The sequence below is a fragment of the Carcharodon carcharias genome, chromosome 7, assembly GCF_017639515.1.
Source record: "Carcharodon carcharias isolate sCarCar2 chromosome 7, sCarCar2.pri, whole genome shotgun sequence".
In the NCBI taxonomy this organism is placed as follows: Eukaryota; Metazoa; Chordata; class Chondrichthyes; order Lamniformes; family Lamnidae; genus Carcharodon; species Carcharodon carcharias.
The window spans coordinates 18,302,594-18,320,008 of NC_054473.1; the positions used below are offsets into that span (position 1 = coordinate 18,302,594).

General features: G+C 40.0%; 1 protein-coding gene across 5 annotated transcripts in view; it reads left to right on the forward strand.

The window, feature by feature from the left end:
* The first annotated feature begins 417 nt into the window (after positions 1 to 417).
* LOC121280556 (RNA-binding protein 5-like) overlaps positions 418 to 17,415 on the forward strand; it is a 40,517-nt gene continuing 23,519 nt past the window's right edge. For 4 of the 5 annotated variants that reach the window (XM_041192686.1, XM_041192689.1, XM_041192688.1 and 1 more), the window contains exons 1-6: positions 422 to 508; positions 7,772 to 7,849; positions 9,166 to 9,379; positions 11,523 to 11,678; positions 13,187 to 13,259; positions 17,306 to 17,379. In XM_041192686.1, coding sequence (XP_041048620.1) covers positions 7,824 to 7,849; positions 9,166 to 9,379; positions 11,523 to 11,678; positions 13,187 to 13,259; positions 17,306 to 17,379 — 543 coding nt within the window. In that variant the 5' untranslated portion in view covers positions 422 to 508; positions 7,772 to 7,823. Of the gene's footprint in view, positions 509 to 7,771; positions 7,850 to 9,165; positions 9,380 to 11,522; positions 11,679 to 13,186; positions 13,260 to 17,305; positions 17,380 to 17,415 lie in introns of all 5 variants that reach the window. The other variant, XM_041192687.1, reaches the window with a different exon arrangement.

Genomic DNA, 17,415 nt, shown 5'->3' on the forward strand with positions numbered 1-17,415 from the left:
TGTTTTGAACATTCACACTTGGTTGATATTGAGGATCATGGTCAGTTATTCCCGAGCTCTGCTTTCACCTGAGTCATTTCTCTTGGTTGTGATCACTTCTGGAGTTAAGTCACAATGTGGACGAGCCACGTAAATACTTAGATTGGGCGCTGCAATAAATGTGTGCATATTAAATTAGCTGAGTCTAGCTGCTCTGAAGGAGCAGAATTAGGACCCTCAAATACAGAACTACAACTCCCACCACTCCCCGGAAGCCATTTTCTTATTTGTGACCCTCAGAGAGGCAGGCTTCCCCCTCCTCCCGGCCTGCAGCGCGTTAACGGGAATGGGCGGACCTTCCTTCTCCCGGCGCCCTCAGCGCGCCGGAGAAAAATGGGCGGACCTCCTTTCTCCCGGCGTGCAGCGCGGCGGCTTTGGTTCCGATCGGACGGGGAGCCGGCGCCATTTTGTCGGTGTTAGCTGCGAAAGGAGGCGAAGGGGGAGGTAGAGGCGCTTTCTAGGTAATTGGGTAAGTCTCGACCGTTGTGGCGCCGCTTCGAAGACTTATAGCCACCGATTGCGTCCCCCAGCGTCTGTGGTTTAGAGTTTCGCGGAAAAAAAAGCGAGTGTTCAGCGGGACCGGGAGCTCGCCAGTACATCGGGGCTGTAATGTTGGGAGGATTGAAATCCCGGCCAAGACATAAAGCCTCAGCCACTGGGCACTGCCACACACACCATCTTGCAGCGTATCGTAGCGCAGTGGCATCTCAACCAGATAGCTTGGATTCAAGTCTACTTTTATTAATTGCGAGGGGATTGTGTAAAACTGCACTTTTACATTGTGTACCTTTTTAGAATACTCAAATTTATTATTTTGCAATCTCTTCTTTCCAAATTCGGCCTTCAATGCCTTGAGATGGCTGGCAGCTGCATGTTCTTTTTATATATGACATTTTTCCTTTTAAAAGCTGTCCGACGCTGGATATTTTACCTTCATATGTTCTGCTTTGCTAAATTTTCTCGAGCGCGAATATGACCGAGAACTGTCTTCCTTCCGTCTTTTAATATATATTTATATCTTCAAACCCTGGGTCACTGCAAAACTTGGAATTATATGGAATCTGTAGTACGGAATCAGACGAACTGGTTTACACCAGAATTTATACTCCATGGGTGGCCTCCTCCTCACTCTTAATTATCTCTGCCAATTTTTGTCTAGGTATTTCTATTCTGGTCTCCTTCATCTGTGTATAAGTGCCACACTGGCACGAAGTTCAATATCCTTTCAACTTTCTGAATTATTCAATATTTTCTTAGTGCATATCTTATATTTATGTCCCCTTACTCTGGATTTGCCCACAAGTGGCAACAGGCTCCTCATCCACCCCATTGAACCTCTTCGTAATTTTACCCAGCTCTATCTGGTCTCCTTTTAGTTTCTTTTTCCAGAGAAAGCAATCCAGTTTCCCTCGACTTTCCTGGTAGTTGCCGCTTCAATTTTGGCAAAATCCTGCCCAATCTTTCTGCACTTTCTCCAGTACTTCAGTATCCTTTTGTAGTGTGGAGGTTGGCACAATACATCAGGTGTAGCTGAACCAAAACTCTGCATATTTGAAATCTCCCCCCTCCCATTACTTTTTTACACTATTCCTCTAGAAATGATCCCTCTAACTTTGCATTCATTAGCCTTATCAACTTCTGTAACTACTTTTAGCAATTTATGTATCTGTAATCCCAGATCTTTGGCAGGTGCCTCATTTAGCTGTCTTTCCAAGAAGTATAGCTCCTTAATTCCTCCTACCTATATTGAACTTTAATTGCCATTTCACCGCCTGCTCAAAGACTGTTTTCCTATATTATGGTGCAATCCTCTATTTGCTATTCCTTTCAAATTGGTAACTTCTGCAAATTATGCCACCATACCTTAAATTTGAGGCTTCCATCTTTTTTAGGCACTTTCTTTCCATTCTGCTACCTGACCCCTGATTGCGTATGACCTTTTCTCAAGTACCTTCTGCAGCACCATTAGCCTTTGCATCTTCTGTTGCCTCCATCTTGGTGTCCACTTCTTGGGCCAGGAGTCCTCCCTCCTACTTAGTGCAACCTTTTCCCCATCTCCCAAATTTTCCCTCCACCTGGACCCCGTCCTCTGGCCTGATATCCCTTTAGATGTTTTCATTGAGAACTGCTGGAGCGACATCTCAATTTCCCTGCTCGCCTCACTCAAATCTGTCTCCCTCTACACTTGCAGCGCTCCATTTTCTCAAGTCCAATCTTTAACATTGTCATCAGGTTTGCAGACAAGGGGTAGTACTTTTCTTGCCTGGTGTACTGAGCTCTACCTAGCAGAGGCCAAACGCCAGCTCTCTGACAGTTCCTCCCTGGGCCACAACTCCACTATCGAGCAGCAAGCCATTCTATCTAGAACTGTCACTGACATCATTCTTCTGGAGATTTTCCCTCCACAGCCTCCAACCTCATTTTTCCCCAGCCCTAAACAGCCTGCTTCTGCCTTTTTCCCGAAATCCTTAAACAAGACTGTGCTGTTTCTGCCCCACTGAACTTATTTTGTTATGGCAGGCGGATGGTAAATGCCAAGCTGCCCAAATCCCAGAGGGAAACTTGAAGCAGCTGCCACAACTATTTGCAGTTTGTACTTATTTCGAGATGGGGGGCTTTGAATTCAGTAAAAAGGCCACAAAGCCTTATAGGTTTCTTGCAAAACTAAATTAAACCTTTATTAATAGAAGAAATGATTTTAAGCACATACCTATATCTACAATTACCACTATGATAACTTCCAAATCCCCTAATCTAAACCCCAGTTACACCTCTGTTAAGGCAACAGTAAAATACACAGATTTTAAAAGACCCAGGCAAAGTAACACAATACAAAAACAGAATTACCTGGAAAAACTCAGCAGGTCTGGCAGCATCGGCGGAGAAGAAAAGAGTTGACGTTTCGAGTCCTCATGACCCTTCGACAGAACTTGAGTTCGAGTCCAGGAAAGAGCTGAAATATAAGCTGGTTTAAGGTGTGTGTGTGGGGGGCGGAGAGATAGAGAGACAGAGAGGTGGAGGGGGTTGGTGTGGTTGTAGGGACAAACAAGCAGTGATACTTGTTTGTCCCTGCAACCACACCAACCCCCTCCACCTCTCTGTCTCTCTATCTCTCCGCCCCCCACACACACACCTTAAACCAGCTTATATTTCAGCTCTTTCCTGGACTCGAACTCAAGTTCTGTCGAAGGGTCATGAGGACTCGAAACGTCAACTCTTTTCTTCTCCGCCGATGCTGCCAGACCTGCTGAGTTTTTCCAGGTAATTCTGTTTTTGTTTTGGATTTCCAGCATCCGCAGTTTTTTTGTTTTTATCAAAGTAACACAATACCCTGAGCAGTCAAATGCAAAGTGAGTTTTTCTCAGCTTCGGTTCCTTGTAGACAGCAGCTTGAGGCTTACATGCTGGAGGCTTTTCACACTTGTGTTAGATCTTAGAATGCCTGCCCTTACACCAGCCTCATCTCCTTTATTCAGATTTTCCCCTCTGAATGCAAATTCCCATTGTTTCACTATGTCTTTGGACTTTACCCCTCTAATAATAAAAATTCTATCATAGCATCGGTTTTACAAGTAATTTTTGGGAAAAATAAACACGTTGTTTCTTAATTTCTCCTGGCTAGGTGTAACATTTCATCCCCCCTTTTGAATTCAATTTAGTCTGATTTATTTAAAAATGCAAATGTTCCCTTCTCACTTCACATTCTGAAACTTATCCCATGTTTACCTATTTAACATTTCAAACCTGGCTCATCTTATACATCAAAGCCTTCAAACCAGCTGCCTTTAATTCAGTTAAGTCCCCCACACAGACACAGGCCCCACTGTTTGTCTACAATAAATTCCAATAACATGAAAATTATTATATCTTCCTGACAATTTCTTTGAACTTATTTCGTGCTTGGTTGCATTTCTTCTCCCCAGTCTCTTCCTTCCTACATCCCTGACTCTTCAATGCCCTACATCAGTTCAACAGTTTCCAGTTTGCTGGCCCGAACTGTCATCTCTTCACCATGGACATCCAATTTGTCAACACCTCAATTCCCCCCACCAGGATGGTCTTGAGAGCATTCTGTGTCTTCCTTGAATGGAGGTCCAACCCGCCCCACTACTACACTCCTTCACCTGGCTGAACTTGTTCTCAAATTGAACAACTTCTCCTTCGACTCCACTTCCTCCAAATAAAAGGCATTGCTATGGGTAACCACATAGGTATACCTGCTCTTTTGAGGGGTATTTGGATCACTCCTTACTCCTACTTGAGGCTCCTCCTCATTTCTTCTGGTAGATTGATGACTATGGGATGGGCAACAAATGCTGGCCTTGCCAGTAATGCCCACATCCCATGAAAGAATAGGAAAAAATATTGGTCCTGCCTTCTGCCCGCGCCATGAACTAGAAAATTTCATTGACTTTGTTTCCAGTTTGTACCCTTATCACCTTCACCTGATTCATCTATGGCTCTTCTGTTCCACAACTTCTCTGTTTCTGTTTCTGAGGATAGGCTTCAAACAATATTCACTACAAGCCCATGGGTGCATGACATGCCTTGACTACATGTCCTCACACCTCACTTTATGTAAGACCGCTTGCATCTGTTTTTGACAATGAACCTTCCATACTATTGCTTTTGATTTCTTCCTTTTTCCTCAACAGAGGATGGATTCCCCCTATTTGCACCTCATTTGGCCATGTCTTTTTCTTTACCCATTACTGCTTTTGTACCATGATACATTTTATCATTTAATCTCTCCTGTCCTCCACTTGATCACACACCTTCCCCTTTGACCTCCTTCCCTTCTCCTCGCCCCACCCCTCCCTCCATTTGCTCAAAACCTATTACATTTGTGTTTCCTTGGTTGTGTTGAAGGGTTATCAGCCTACAATGTTAACTCTGTTTCTCCCTATAGATGGTGCCTGACCTGCTGAATGTTTCCAGCATTTTGTTTTTGTTCTGCTGGTCCAGGCTTTGTTTACTTTCTAACCTGACTGAATTATTTGAAGAAATATTTAGACAAAGGCTTTCATTTAACTATCCACACTAACTTTTTAAATTTTGACTCTAAATGGCCTATTCTGTAATCTTTTGCCAAATGTTCTAGTGTCTTTCCTATCACCAACACTAAGTAACTGTTGTAGGGTTTCCTTAATTAGTTCTAACTCTTGTTTGAAAATGAGAATTACTTTTGCTGTTCATCAATCCTCTGGCACACTCCTTTTTCTATTGTGTTTCTGTATATATACGCAGTGGTGTTTGGAGCTAGTGAATCTGTTTCCCAGTTCAACTTTGTCACCTTGCCTTGGGTGTCCCACCACCATTGCTATTCACTCATTCTTTATTTCTTTAGTGCTTCCTTCCATCATTTGACTGAGTTGACCTGTTAATCCCACAGTCATTTTGCTTGCACTTCTGTATTTTTTCCCTCCTTTGATTCTGTTCATGTTTTAATCCTGAAGAATATGAAGGCAGGAACATTCTCTTCACAGATAATGTTATGATAATGCTTTAGATGCACCTTTGAGGCAAGCACATTGTTGGGCTATAATATAATGAGTTCAACATCCGATCTTGGTGTCTATGATGTCTGAAATGCAAGTGCTCCATTTTCCACCACAAACGCACTTCACACCTCTAGCACTAATTTCACAAAACTTTGAATTATTATTATTAAACTCAGAATGCTTAGACAAAACAATACCTACAATATGGGTACATGTATTTTTTGTTCTTTAGTAATTGCACAAATAGTTGTTTAAATACTGAGAGTCCTTGATGAACATGTTAGTTAACAACAAGCTAGGGTATTGTTTAATTATTTCTGTGGGTTATTTGCAAAAGCATGGTAAATAAGCCATTTGCAGGATGTTTGAAACAAATATCTTCAAGGCTGTGAATGGCCTGGAAACAGTTTGGGAAGTAAATATGTACAAGGAAATCTAGTTCATCGGGATTAGTTCACTGCTTATCGTGATTGTGCCTGGGATAAAGGTGAAATCGGGATTGAAGGAAATTACTGACACTTTATATGCCTGCATATACTTCCTGCTGTGTAAATTCCTGCATTCACGCTGATAATAGAAACTCATTATGAAAGGTTGTTGAGCTGTAATAACACCATTTTAGTCAAAGCAGTGCTGCTTCTGTAGGGAGGTTGTAATTGCAGTGCAGAAAGTTTCCACTGTGTAAATGTTGGAACTGTAATGAAAGTATAAAAGTAAGGACTAAATGGGATCTGAATTATGTATCTGTGATCTTGTCCAGCTATTCTTTGGCTTCTAAACTTGCTTTGCCAGAAGACATGTGCTTCTGACTCCAAATGCAAAGCCCAGGGAGCCTGACTGGTACACATTGTATTCGATAAAGTTAGTTTTCAATATTAAATAATGGGGATTAAAGAACAAAACTTTTGCAAACATGCGTAGCTTATTATTGGATGTGCTGTGAAATAATTTTTACTTCAGTACATAGGGATTTGTTTTGAATTGCTGGATAAAGTCATGTAGCTGTTGGAGCTTTAGCTGAGAAACTGAAGTTGCTGGTCTCTGAACATGAGTGTGTGGGGATTTACTGAGCAAAGTATTAACAAAAGCACTGCTGTGGGTTTGTTGAAAATAGTCAATTTTTGCTCCTTCCCTGTTGCATAGTCAACATATGCTGGAGATCTTATGGGTATGCAGCTCTATTTAAGTGGTTACTTGGGTGTTGACTATCCAGTCTCTCAATCCTTTGCTTCTGTACAGTGGCACAGGTTAGACATTTAATGTGGGAAGTGAGGGGGCAGGTGGCATGGCTAAGCCTGCATTACCTCATTCGAGTTAACTCCATGCTCTAGAGTTGGTATTCTTTTGAATATAATGGGCCGTAACTTCCGAGCTCCACAGTGATGGATTGGTGGGGTGGGTGGGATACCCCAAAGGTAATGTTTGCATGGCGATTAGCCAGAAGCGCAACCTTCCTCTGGGCAATTGCTATGTGCCAAGAACCATGCGAAATGCAAATTAAATCACAACCTTCAGATAGTTCCGACTGTGTTACTCAAAAAAAGTGATAAGATTTAAAACCTCTTCTAATTTCTGGGTAACAACTGTAAAGAACCAGACCAGCCCCACCAGACCTTGCGGGCCCAACTCACCCCATACCTGCCTGAGGCCTGTGCCCACTGAGGTCTGACCTCTAGCATTTATTCTTCATTTTTATGTCAGATAACACTCAGACACTCCAATGTTTTTACATGGTGATCCTGATTAGCTGTTAAAAAGTGGGCCCAGGTTGTTAGACACTGTTAATGATTATGGACCACAGACATTTTCTGCAGAAGGACATAGCTAAAAGAGACTAATTGGCACACCCTGTATTATGTTTAGTGCAGTAATCAAATCATGATTCTACTGGCACTGTACTGAGAGAGAATTAACCCAGGGCCTAGAATTTGACTGTTGCCTGGCATTTCCATTGGCATTTGTAACTTGTGTTGTGCCTCTTCCTGTCATATGGGGCTTGAGGTTTTTTTGTGTAGAGGTTTGCTGAATTTTTTGGCGATTGAGGCATTCTGCAACAATGGACAAAGGGTTTTTGCCAATATTGTGATATAAGATGTTGTGAAAGGTGTTTCAGCTACTTTTTGGAAATGGGAGGAAGGAGCTGGGTGGCTGTACGTTGCAAGGAAATTCAGTTTTTCTGCTTATTTCATTTCCATGCTCATGTGTTCAGAATATTTTTCTTTTTGACTACAGATTGTTCCTCTCAAAAGCTTTGGAAGAGCTGAATTCGCAATCATCAGTAACAATGGGCTATGATAAATATGATAAACGGTAAGAATTTCTTAATTGTATTCACTCATTTCCATCTCCTGTTTCATGTCTCCTGCCCCAACCCTTGGTCCTGAATGGGTGACGGGGCTTGTTTTGAAGCTGTTGGTTTAAAGGTGTTGCATAATTTTGTAAGAGAAAGGACTTGCTTACCCTATTAACAAAGCTGTTAAAACATCTATTAGTAACCCATCTTTAAAACATTTATCCCTCCATTTGGAAAATATCATGAATCATTGTAGACTGTGAGCATTTATGGAAGAGGAAAATCATACTCTTTAGTTTACTGTTCTATGGTTATTGTGTCTTTATGCTTGCTAATCTGTCCTGAATTGGGAGGGGGGTAGGTGCAGATGTTATCACAATGCTTTCCCTTACAGGCCTCATTTGTAATTCATCTAGAGTTTTGGCATAGTTCATAATTATCCTGTTCTGGTTATTTTGCTACTTAGTGCTGAGCTACTTTGTTAATTTAGTCCAAGCACTTTCAGACAAAATTGAGAAGTGTATGTTTGGCAGGTATTTAATTGAACAACCTTTTTTAGAGATTAAGTCCCATTTTTTAAAAAAAATGGTGCAACTTAAATTTTAAATGATTCTTCTACATTTTTCATTTAGTTATTATGTTAGCTGGTTGTTATTTTTTTCATCAGTAAGATGTCAGAATAATTAACAATTAAATTAATTTTAAGGTAAGTTTGTGTTTCTCAACTAAATTACCCCTGGAGGTGGGTGCATGTATGCTTGAAGCAATCAAAATTAAAAATCCTATTTTTAAAAAAAAGTATCTTGCAGATGGCTGGAATTGCTAATATTAGAAGTCACATTGAAATTAAGTTTCCTCTAGTGGCAACCAGTGCACCACTTGATGTAGCACTAAGTCATGATGACCAGACCATAGGTGTCTACACTGTTTCTAGTAGCAGGTCATTTGTTGCAATATGGAACTCGAAACTAATTTTCACCCTGCTCAACATTGGTCCTAGCAGATCTAGGCTGCAACAAAATCATTCACCTCCACTACAATTGAAATCAGCCAACAGCACAGAGTGCAGTTTGAACTGTGGGTTTTTCTTACCAGTTTGGTTCAATTTCTTGCTGATTACGCTAGCTGAGCCATTGGGAAAGTGCCTGATCTTAGAAATGTACAGTTGCATTTTCCTTGAACTATTTTTGCAGTGTTTTAGACAGTTGATTTATGGGGAATTAGGAGGATAATATGGGACCTAGAATTTCATCACGGCTCTATCTAGAAACTTCTGCTCCAATTAAAATTTTCTGGCAAACTGCTGTTTTTTCTTGAATGCTAATTCTTGCAGTGAAACCAGTCGAAGTGAGCGGAGTGGCCGTTATGGCTCTGAATGGAACAGAGATGAGCATAGAGAGTCACGAGGTAGACGTGACTATGACTATAAGGATGTTGATTATCGTGCTCCACCAAATCACAGTCGGGACTACGAACGTGAAAGGCGCCGCAGTGATTATCGGAATAATGACCGCTATCAAGACTACAGGAACTATGAGAACTCTGAGGTATGCAGTCCTATGTCTCTTGCAGTAGCAATTGGTGTTACTTCATGTATCTTTCTTGGATATGGTCAATGCTGCTGCTGTTTTAGATTGTGTGGTGTCCAAAGGGAAAGTGGAAGGCCTGTTCCCACTCGCTTGTCAATGCAGCGTTTGATACCACTGCTGTGGGTTGGCGTCAGGCCTTCAATGACCATACCCTGTAATTTTAGCAAAGCCCAGATTCTGTAAATGAATAGAAAGAAGAAAATAAATAACTTGTGTTCTTGGGATGTGGGGGGTGATGTTGAAGATGGAGAGTGTTGAGCCTTCTCTTGTTTGAGGTCGTCATTATCTGAATTTTGCCTCGAGTAAGCTTGTCAGAATAACTCTTGTTGCCCTGCTGTAATCTAACATGGACAGCTTTATTGTAAGAGGGATTGTGGAACTGAACATTGGAGTCACCAGCAAATTTTTTATTATTCCATGGAATGTGGATGAAATCTGGCAGGGCCAGCATCTGTTGCCCATCCCTAATTGCCCTTGGACTGAGTGGTTTGCTAGGACATTTAAGAGTCAACCACATTGCCAAAAGCCTATAGTCACATGCAGACCAGATCAAGCAAAGATGGCAGATTTCCTTCCCTAAGTGATGATCAATGATATTTTCATGGTTACCATTACTAAGGCTAGCTTTATATTCCAGATTTATTAATTTAAATTCCAATTTATTTGGCCCCTGGCAGCCAACCATCTATGTGTGTTATTTTACATTGACCACTGGAAGATTTTTCCTTTGATCCACATTGACATCAGTTTTGCTGGGAATCCTGTGTTGTGCTGAATGCTGTCATTAACTTAAGGTCACTTTTGTGTTGGTGTTTCATTCTTGCATCCACATCTGAGTGTTTCTTGCTGGAACATAAATTGAGTGTGAGCAGTTATTGGTGAATAGATTTTGTTTGATACTATTGATGACACCTCCAGTCACTTTGATTCAGAGGAGGCTGTTTAGACAGTAATTGATGGTGGCCTTAATATCTTCAGTTCTTTTTGGACCAGCTATACCGTAGGTAAAGGTGTGGATTTTACCCGGTGCCTCCCAGTGACAGGAATTCAAAGCAACCTGTTACTTTGTGAAGTATTACTGAATCACCAATATAGTATCTAGAGTTTTTAAGTATTTAAGTTTTCAGTAGAAATCTGGCTTGCTTATGTATCAGTCCTGGGTGAAAGCGCATATGGGGGTTGTCTTATTTATTCCTCTCATCCTGTTTACTAGTTGCTGTGTAAATTATTTTATTCCTTTATTTTGCAGTTGATTCTTGGTTGGTTGGCTGCACTCTGGATCCAGAGATATGGTGTTCAATCTGATGTCATTGTAACATGCTAAAGATTTTTTAAATCAAGTTTTTAAAAACTTTTTTTGTGATTTGAGTATACTTAGTTTAAAAACTGATACTTCATAGTAATCAGATTTGTATGCAGTGTTAACGCTGCATTGCAGTTGGCGGAATGTCTCATTTACAGAGTGCATTGGCCACGAGTGTCAACACTTGTCATAACAGGTTGGTAAATGAAATAAGTCTGGCTCTGGAATTCCACACCTTTAACCCTGCCAGAGATTTCAAGGCAATGATCTAATTGGGTTCAGGTGGCAGTTATAAATAGTTTGTGTTTTAATACGCTAGTTTACAGCATCAGCTAAACTCCTGAGATTCCTCTCTGTTAATCACACTCGGGTGCATCACCTGCTTAGCTTCAAGTTTAACTCTAGCTTTAATTGCTTAATGTTGTAAGTAAGCTTAGTGTATTGGCACCATTATGCTATGATTTTAAATCTAATTAGTACAATATGCTTATGGTGGTTTAGACATCTCCATCTCAGATTGTTTATTGCCTTATCACTGGCCATGCTTCATCTGAGTGTTATGCGCTGCACGTGTTTTACCAGCCATAAACCAAGTTTTTTGAGGGGGGGGGTGGGGGGGGAAACATTGATAACTATGCTGCTTAATGTTTTTCAACATTCAAATAAGAATTACAATAAAATTTCACATGCTCACCTTTATGCTTTACTAGAATTCTAGTATCAATACAGAGTTAAGTATCCTTATTTGAAGTGGGAATGGAAACTTTATACAATGAACAAAAATATTTCTGCTTCCAGAATTGTGAAGATGACAGCAGATATGAAAGATCTGAGGGAAGCCAGTACTATGATGGTGACTACAAGGACCATGATTACAGAAATGATGGAACTGAAGAGAGGGAAAACAAAACAATTATGTTAAGAGGCCTTCTGCCGTCAACAACCAGGGAGGATGTGGGTATATGTTTAATGACCATCTTCCTAATGTTTGAGTTTATTGGAATTGAAGGGAAAGATTCTGAGCAGCTTTTTTCAGTGTAGTTGTGGGTTAAAGTGCCTGGTGCGTGTGGTCCTGGAGGAGAATGTAAAATAAAACTTTTTAGAGAGGAGATGGGGGAAACAAAATGTGTAATCCATGTGCTTGGAGTTACTAAGCATTGAGTTGCAACTTTGGTCATCTGGCAAGCAGCTTAATTTGGAAAACAAAGGTAGAATTAAAAGTGATTCACTGCTATATCCATCACTGCAAGAATTATTAATTTATTTTTGCTTTACTGGAGTACATGGCAGCAGGCAGTCTCCTGTTTTAAGCCATGGAGGAAGCGAGCATAACAAGATATCACATTTGTTGCAAAGTTCCGGTGCTTGGCAAACAGCCTTGCTCTCCTGCAAGGTGTGATATTTTACAGGACTTGTGTGGGAAGGCTCAGTGAAGTTCAGTTCTGCAGACCTGTAGCTTCCTAAAAAGACCAGTCTTTTCTGGCCAAATAAGTCATTGTCCTAAGTCAATTTTTGTTGTATTAACAAACTGCAGTCCTTTGAATTGATTACTTTTGAAGGAACCAAGAAAAATCCGGCTTGCTCCTTTTGAACTCTCTCGGCCTGTATTCTTCCATACTGTCTTTTGTTCTTCCCATTTGTACTAACATCTCACTATACTCAATACAAAAGCAGCGACACGGTGTATATAACTGGCATTATGGAACATTTACATGTTACCAGAGATGGTATGCATTCATCATTGGCAATTTCCTTCTATTTGTAAAATTACAAAACAAGTTGGAAGTTTTTCTTAATCACATCTAATTCCTAGACTCCTGAGCACAGACTTTACTATTACTAGATTCGGTGGGGAAATTGAACCTTTAAATATCAAGTGCTTCTAGTTCAGGTATAGTGTGAGCAAGATGAAGAAAGCTCTCCCTTACCTCAAACTGAACAAGCTGCTTTTTACTGCACCAGTGTGGCATTTTCATTAACAGAAGCTGTTCTTGGGATCTTTGAGATTGCTGAGCTGTATGCAGTTTTGTGTAGTGGATTTGCATGCTATGGAGGTGGGTAGGTTCAGACTGCCTTGCAAGTTGGAGCATATGTTGCAACTCACTGCTACAGTCCTACGTGCCTTTTTCTCCTCAAATTTTTTTGTATTTCAAAGGCACTGATTGCTTGTTGAGTTAACCAGTTGCATTCCAGTGTTTGTTCCAAAGTACTGTAAACTGTTAACAGCGAGTGCCGGCAGATGATTTAGCCTCAGGAGGCATAGTTGATCCCATCTTCTGATGTCCAGCCATGTTAATGTCCTCACTTACCACCCGGAAACAGTGCAGCAATTGAATCTGGTGCTTTATATTTGTATGTTAGAGCTACTTTATAATAACTAATAAAAGAATAAATATTTTCAATTGCACACCTCTTAAAGTCTCCAGGAAAATAAAGCAATGGATTTTAAAATTTCCTTTCAGATTCTTGAAATATTTCAGGACAGTGATGAATTTCAGCCCAAAGACGTGCGAGTGATGAAATGTAAAGTATCAGGTGAGATTTTGGCTGCTCTTGCAGGTATTTTCGGAGAGAAAGATACCCCATTTCCTCTTTCCAACTCAGGAAAGACCACTGACCTCTGCCATGGCTGAGGTAGATGTGACCATTAGCCAGTTAAAAGTGAACTTGCTTTAATCTACGATGGGCAAATTGCAGAGATTTGCATGGTATTAGAGATTGCCCAACAAGGGCACTCTTGAACAAAACTAGTCCATAACACACTGTTTTGAAAGTTACATTTGTATTCCTAAAACAGATTTGCTAAGTTATTCCATGCACTACATGCAGCCCCTTGAAGCACTCAAATTGCCAGAACCCCTTCCTCACAAGCACCGATAGGATTGCAGCATTTGGATGAGGCAAACTTTTTGAAAATTTTAGGGAGTTTTTATTAGCTGCTTGAGTTCTGAGATTTGGTTACTCCTAGTAACTTTTGGTTGCCAAAAGATTTTTTTCCTTGAGAACTTAAATCGTTCAAAGGGATTTAATCTTTTTTGTAGTGTGATTTGAGCCCTTTTAATATAATTTATCTTTTCAACCTTTAAAACATGTTGACCGTAGCATTTCACTTCCAAAACATAGTTTCATATTACACTTTGAAGGGAATGTGAGCTACTCCAAAGTAAACAAAACTTTTGTTATTAGTTTGTGCTCTATAATCCCATGAGCATAGTAAAAGGCTCTTAGGCAGGGTGTTTGTTATTTCTCTGCAGTGCCTTTTTTAGTTAGCATCAGGATTGTTTTTATTCCAGCAATAACTACTTGTGTTTATGTCGCACCTTTTAACATAATAAAACATCCCAAGGCCCTTCACAGGAGTGCTACAAAGCAAAATTTGACACTGAGCCACATAAGGTGATTGTCGGGCAGATGGCTAAAAGCTTGGTGTAAGAGGAAGGTTTTAAAGAGTTTCTTAAAAGAAGAAAGAGAGAGACAGAAGCTTAGGGAGGGAATTCCAGAACTTAGGGCCTAGGCAATTGAAGGCACAGCCACCAATAGTGGATCAATTAAATTACAGGGGTGCTCAAGAGACCGGAATTAGCTGAACACAGATATTTCAGTTTATATGGCTAGAGGAGATTTGAGTTGGGCAAGGGCAAAGCCCTGGAGTAGTTTTAAAACTCTGATGAGAAATTTAAAATCGGTGTGTTGCTTAACTGGAAGCCATGGTAGTGCAAGAGTGACAGGTGAGTGGGCAGGAGAGTTTTGGATGACCTAAAGTTTACTGTGGACAGGCTGGCCAAGGGGAGTGCTGGAATAGTCAAGTCTAGAGGTAAGGAGAGCTTTTAAAGCAGGTATTCTTACTATTGCTTATGATAAAGCAATACCTGTGCTGTTTACTACCCACACACAATCTATAATTCAACATCAAGAATTTTGAAGCCTGTCTTTCCACTTACTGGTGGGTCTTGACTAAATAGTTTTAGTATATAGTGAGAGTAGTATTCAATCATTTATCCAGTGTTAATAATGCAACTTGCCAACATACATGGGGAAAAAAAGGAATATTAACTTGGGACGATGTTGAGTTTTTGTTTTCTTCCGAGAGAAACCAACTTAAGCTGATGGTGACAATTTGTGTCATGTATGTTGGCCAAGAAAGGGTCACAAAGGCCTGATGACCTAAAGCAGTTAATTACCTTGATTTATGTAGAAGAAACTCTCTGAAACTTGTTTTTACTGTGTACATTTTTTAATGGGACCCAGATATAGGGAAATATTAAATGTAGTGTTGCAGCCTAGAGTTTTCCCTTCAAAAGTGAAGCAACGCAGTTGCTTGCCACTGGGGTTACTTGGGATTGTAAAGTTCCATTTCTCTTGGAATAAGAATTGAAGCAGCTACCATCTTTTAACATCCAATAGGAATAGAGCTGGATCATTTTTAAGCTAGTTTGTTATGGTCTCCTTACTTGCTGCTTGATTGGACTATTTAAAAACAGCTTGAAACTGGAGAGTCTGCAAATTCTTTTCATTAGTTTTATTTGGATTTGAATAAGAAGGGAATTAATTCTAATTATAAAAATTGTATTATTTGCACTCCATATACCATCTTAAATGTCAGTAGGCAGGGGTCAAGGAAAAGGTGCAAATTCCAGAATTTTCACATTCTAAGCGGCAACTTGCATCAGCAGAGTTTTTTTAAATTACTAAAAAAATGATTCCCATCCAGAATGAAGCTAATAATTTAGTATAATGGATATAACTTTTCAAAATGATCTCAGGTTTCTGGTTATATCAGTAGCTAAAATTATGGACAGCATAGACAAATTAAAAAGCAATTTATTATCTTCCTATCCCTTTTTCGGTTGGAATCTATATGCTTAAAATTACAGATAAATGCAGAACTTTTGTGCAGATATCATTGGTTTATGGATATTCACGCAAGAAGAAATATTCGGAATATTTATAAGGCTTCAGATGAGTACACTGAGATAACTGTATTGATACTTGAAATTATTCCGTAATTGCATTAGCCAGTGAAAGTCGGTTTTCCAGAATCTCTCGTGTGGTTTGTTGTTCAAATGCCAGACCCACTATCCTTTACACGCTTCTTTGGAATTTAAAAAAACAACCAAATCTTCCTCTCTTGTAGTCAGTGAGATGTGCTTGCTGAAATGCTTTTGCTTAAGGGATTTTGTCATGGGCAGTGTAGCCTCTGACTCTTGACTTTGACAGTTAGAGAATCCCAGAATTTGTTGCCATTTGAGCCAAGGGAAGATGTTGCCCCTATTAGCACTGCATTTACATGTAAGCTTGAACATAACAAGCGTTTTCTATAATATGGCAGTGACTGTGAGGATTATATTCCTCAGTAATACTGCACAGTCCTGAATGCATGGAAACAAACCATCCGTTTAATAGTTATGGGGCTGTAGTGTCATATTCTGCCTTGTTATATGTCACATTCTAAAACTGTGAACCAGAGGTAGTTGGGACAGGATTATCATTGTGATTTCATAAATAGGAAAGGTGGGATGTGAAAAGTTATTCCCATTTATGTAACTAGATTGAGCCTACATGATCCAGTTAATGGAGTATTACGAAGAATACAATATAAAATATCTTGAGTTTAGACTGTTTAAGACAGTCACTTGTTACTTTTAATCGTACTGGTATTTTATTCCCAATATTTTAGCTTCTGAGACAGTTTGGTGAAAGAAAGTTTTTAAGTCGGAACCGATGATAGCATTTGGAATATGGAATAGTTGGAATAGCATTTTAGAGAAATCATTTGTGTAGAATGAATGCACATGTTCTTCACTGATAACGAAACCAGGCTATCAGGCTGCTAAAATTAAACACTGATTTTTAGTATTCTGCCTCCATTCGTGTACTACTGACAACCCTCGTGCAAAGATGCTGCATGAGATGGTCTAACAGTTCTGATACTAGATTTGTTTGACTTAAAATTAATTCTGCTTCACAAAATATGTAATGGTACAGCATGGACTCATTGCTCCTGGGGAGCTCCTGATACAGTATTGAGAGACGGGGCCATGACTTTAGGTATCCCTCAGCAGTTATGGGAATTTGTAACTAATCCCCTGACTACTGCTGCATATCTCCCATTGGTGATTCTTTCAACCATGAAATAGTGAACATTACCACGTGCCCTAACTGTTATCTGGAGGAGAGCAGTATTAGAATATACTGGGGGCCAACGTAGCATTGGAAGCCATCTACAATATTTGAAGGGTTCAAATGTTTTAATACAGGTACGTTACAAATAATGCAAAAAATTGGCAACCTTAGCTGTATAAATCATTGCAATGATTTCTGCTGTAAACTTGGAAGATGATAGGTGATACTGATACCTGTGACAAATGCTACAAAGAATGTGTAAAAGTTTAAGTGCATTTTTGAAAACTGAGTTCAAATTATTCTGTTCCCTCCCATGGTTTTTAAAATAAAAAAAACAATAAGGCCTCTATCATGCCACACAAATAGACATTTGTACATAACACGTGGCGACAGAATGAATGGCTGCTTTAAACACGCTGACTAACACAATCCCGTCTATATCTGAATGCTGTCTCTAGGTCAAAGCCGTGGTTTCGCCTTCGTGGAGTTTAATCACTTGCAGGACGCAACAAGATGGATGGAAGCCAACCAGGTTGCTTCATCACAAGTCTAGATTTATTGGAGGGGG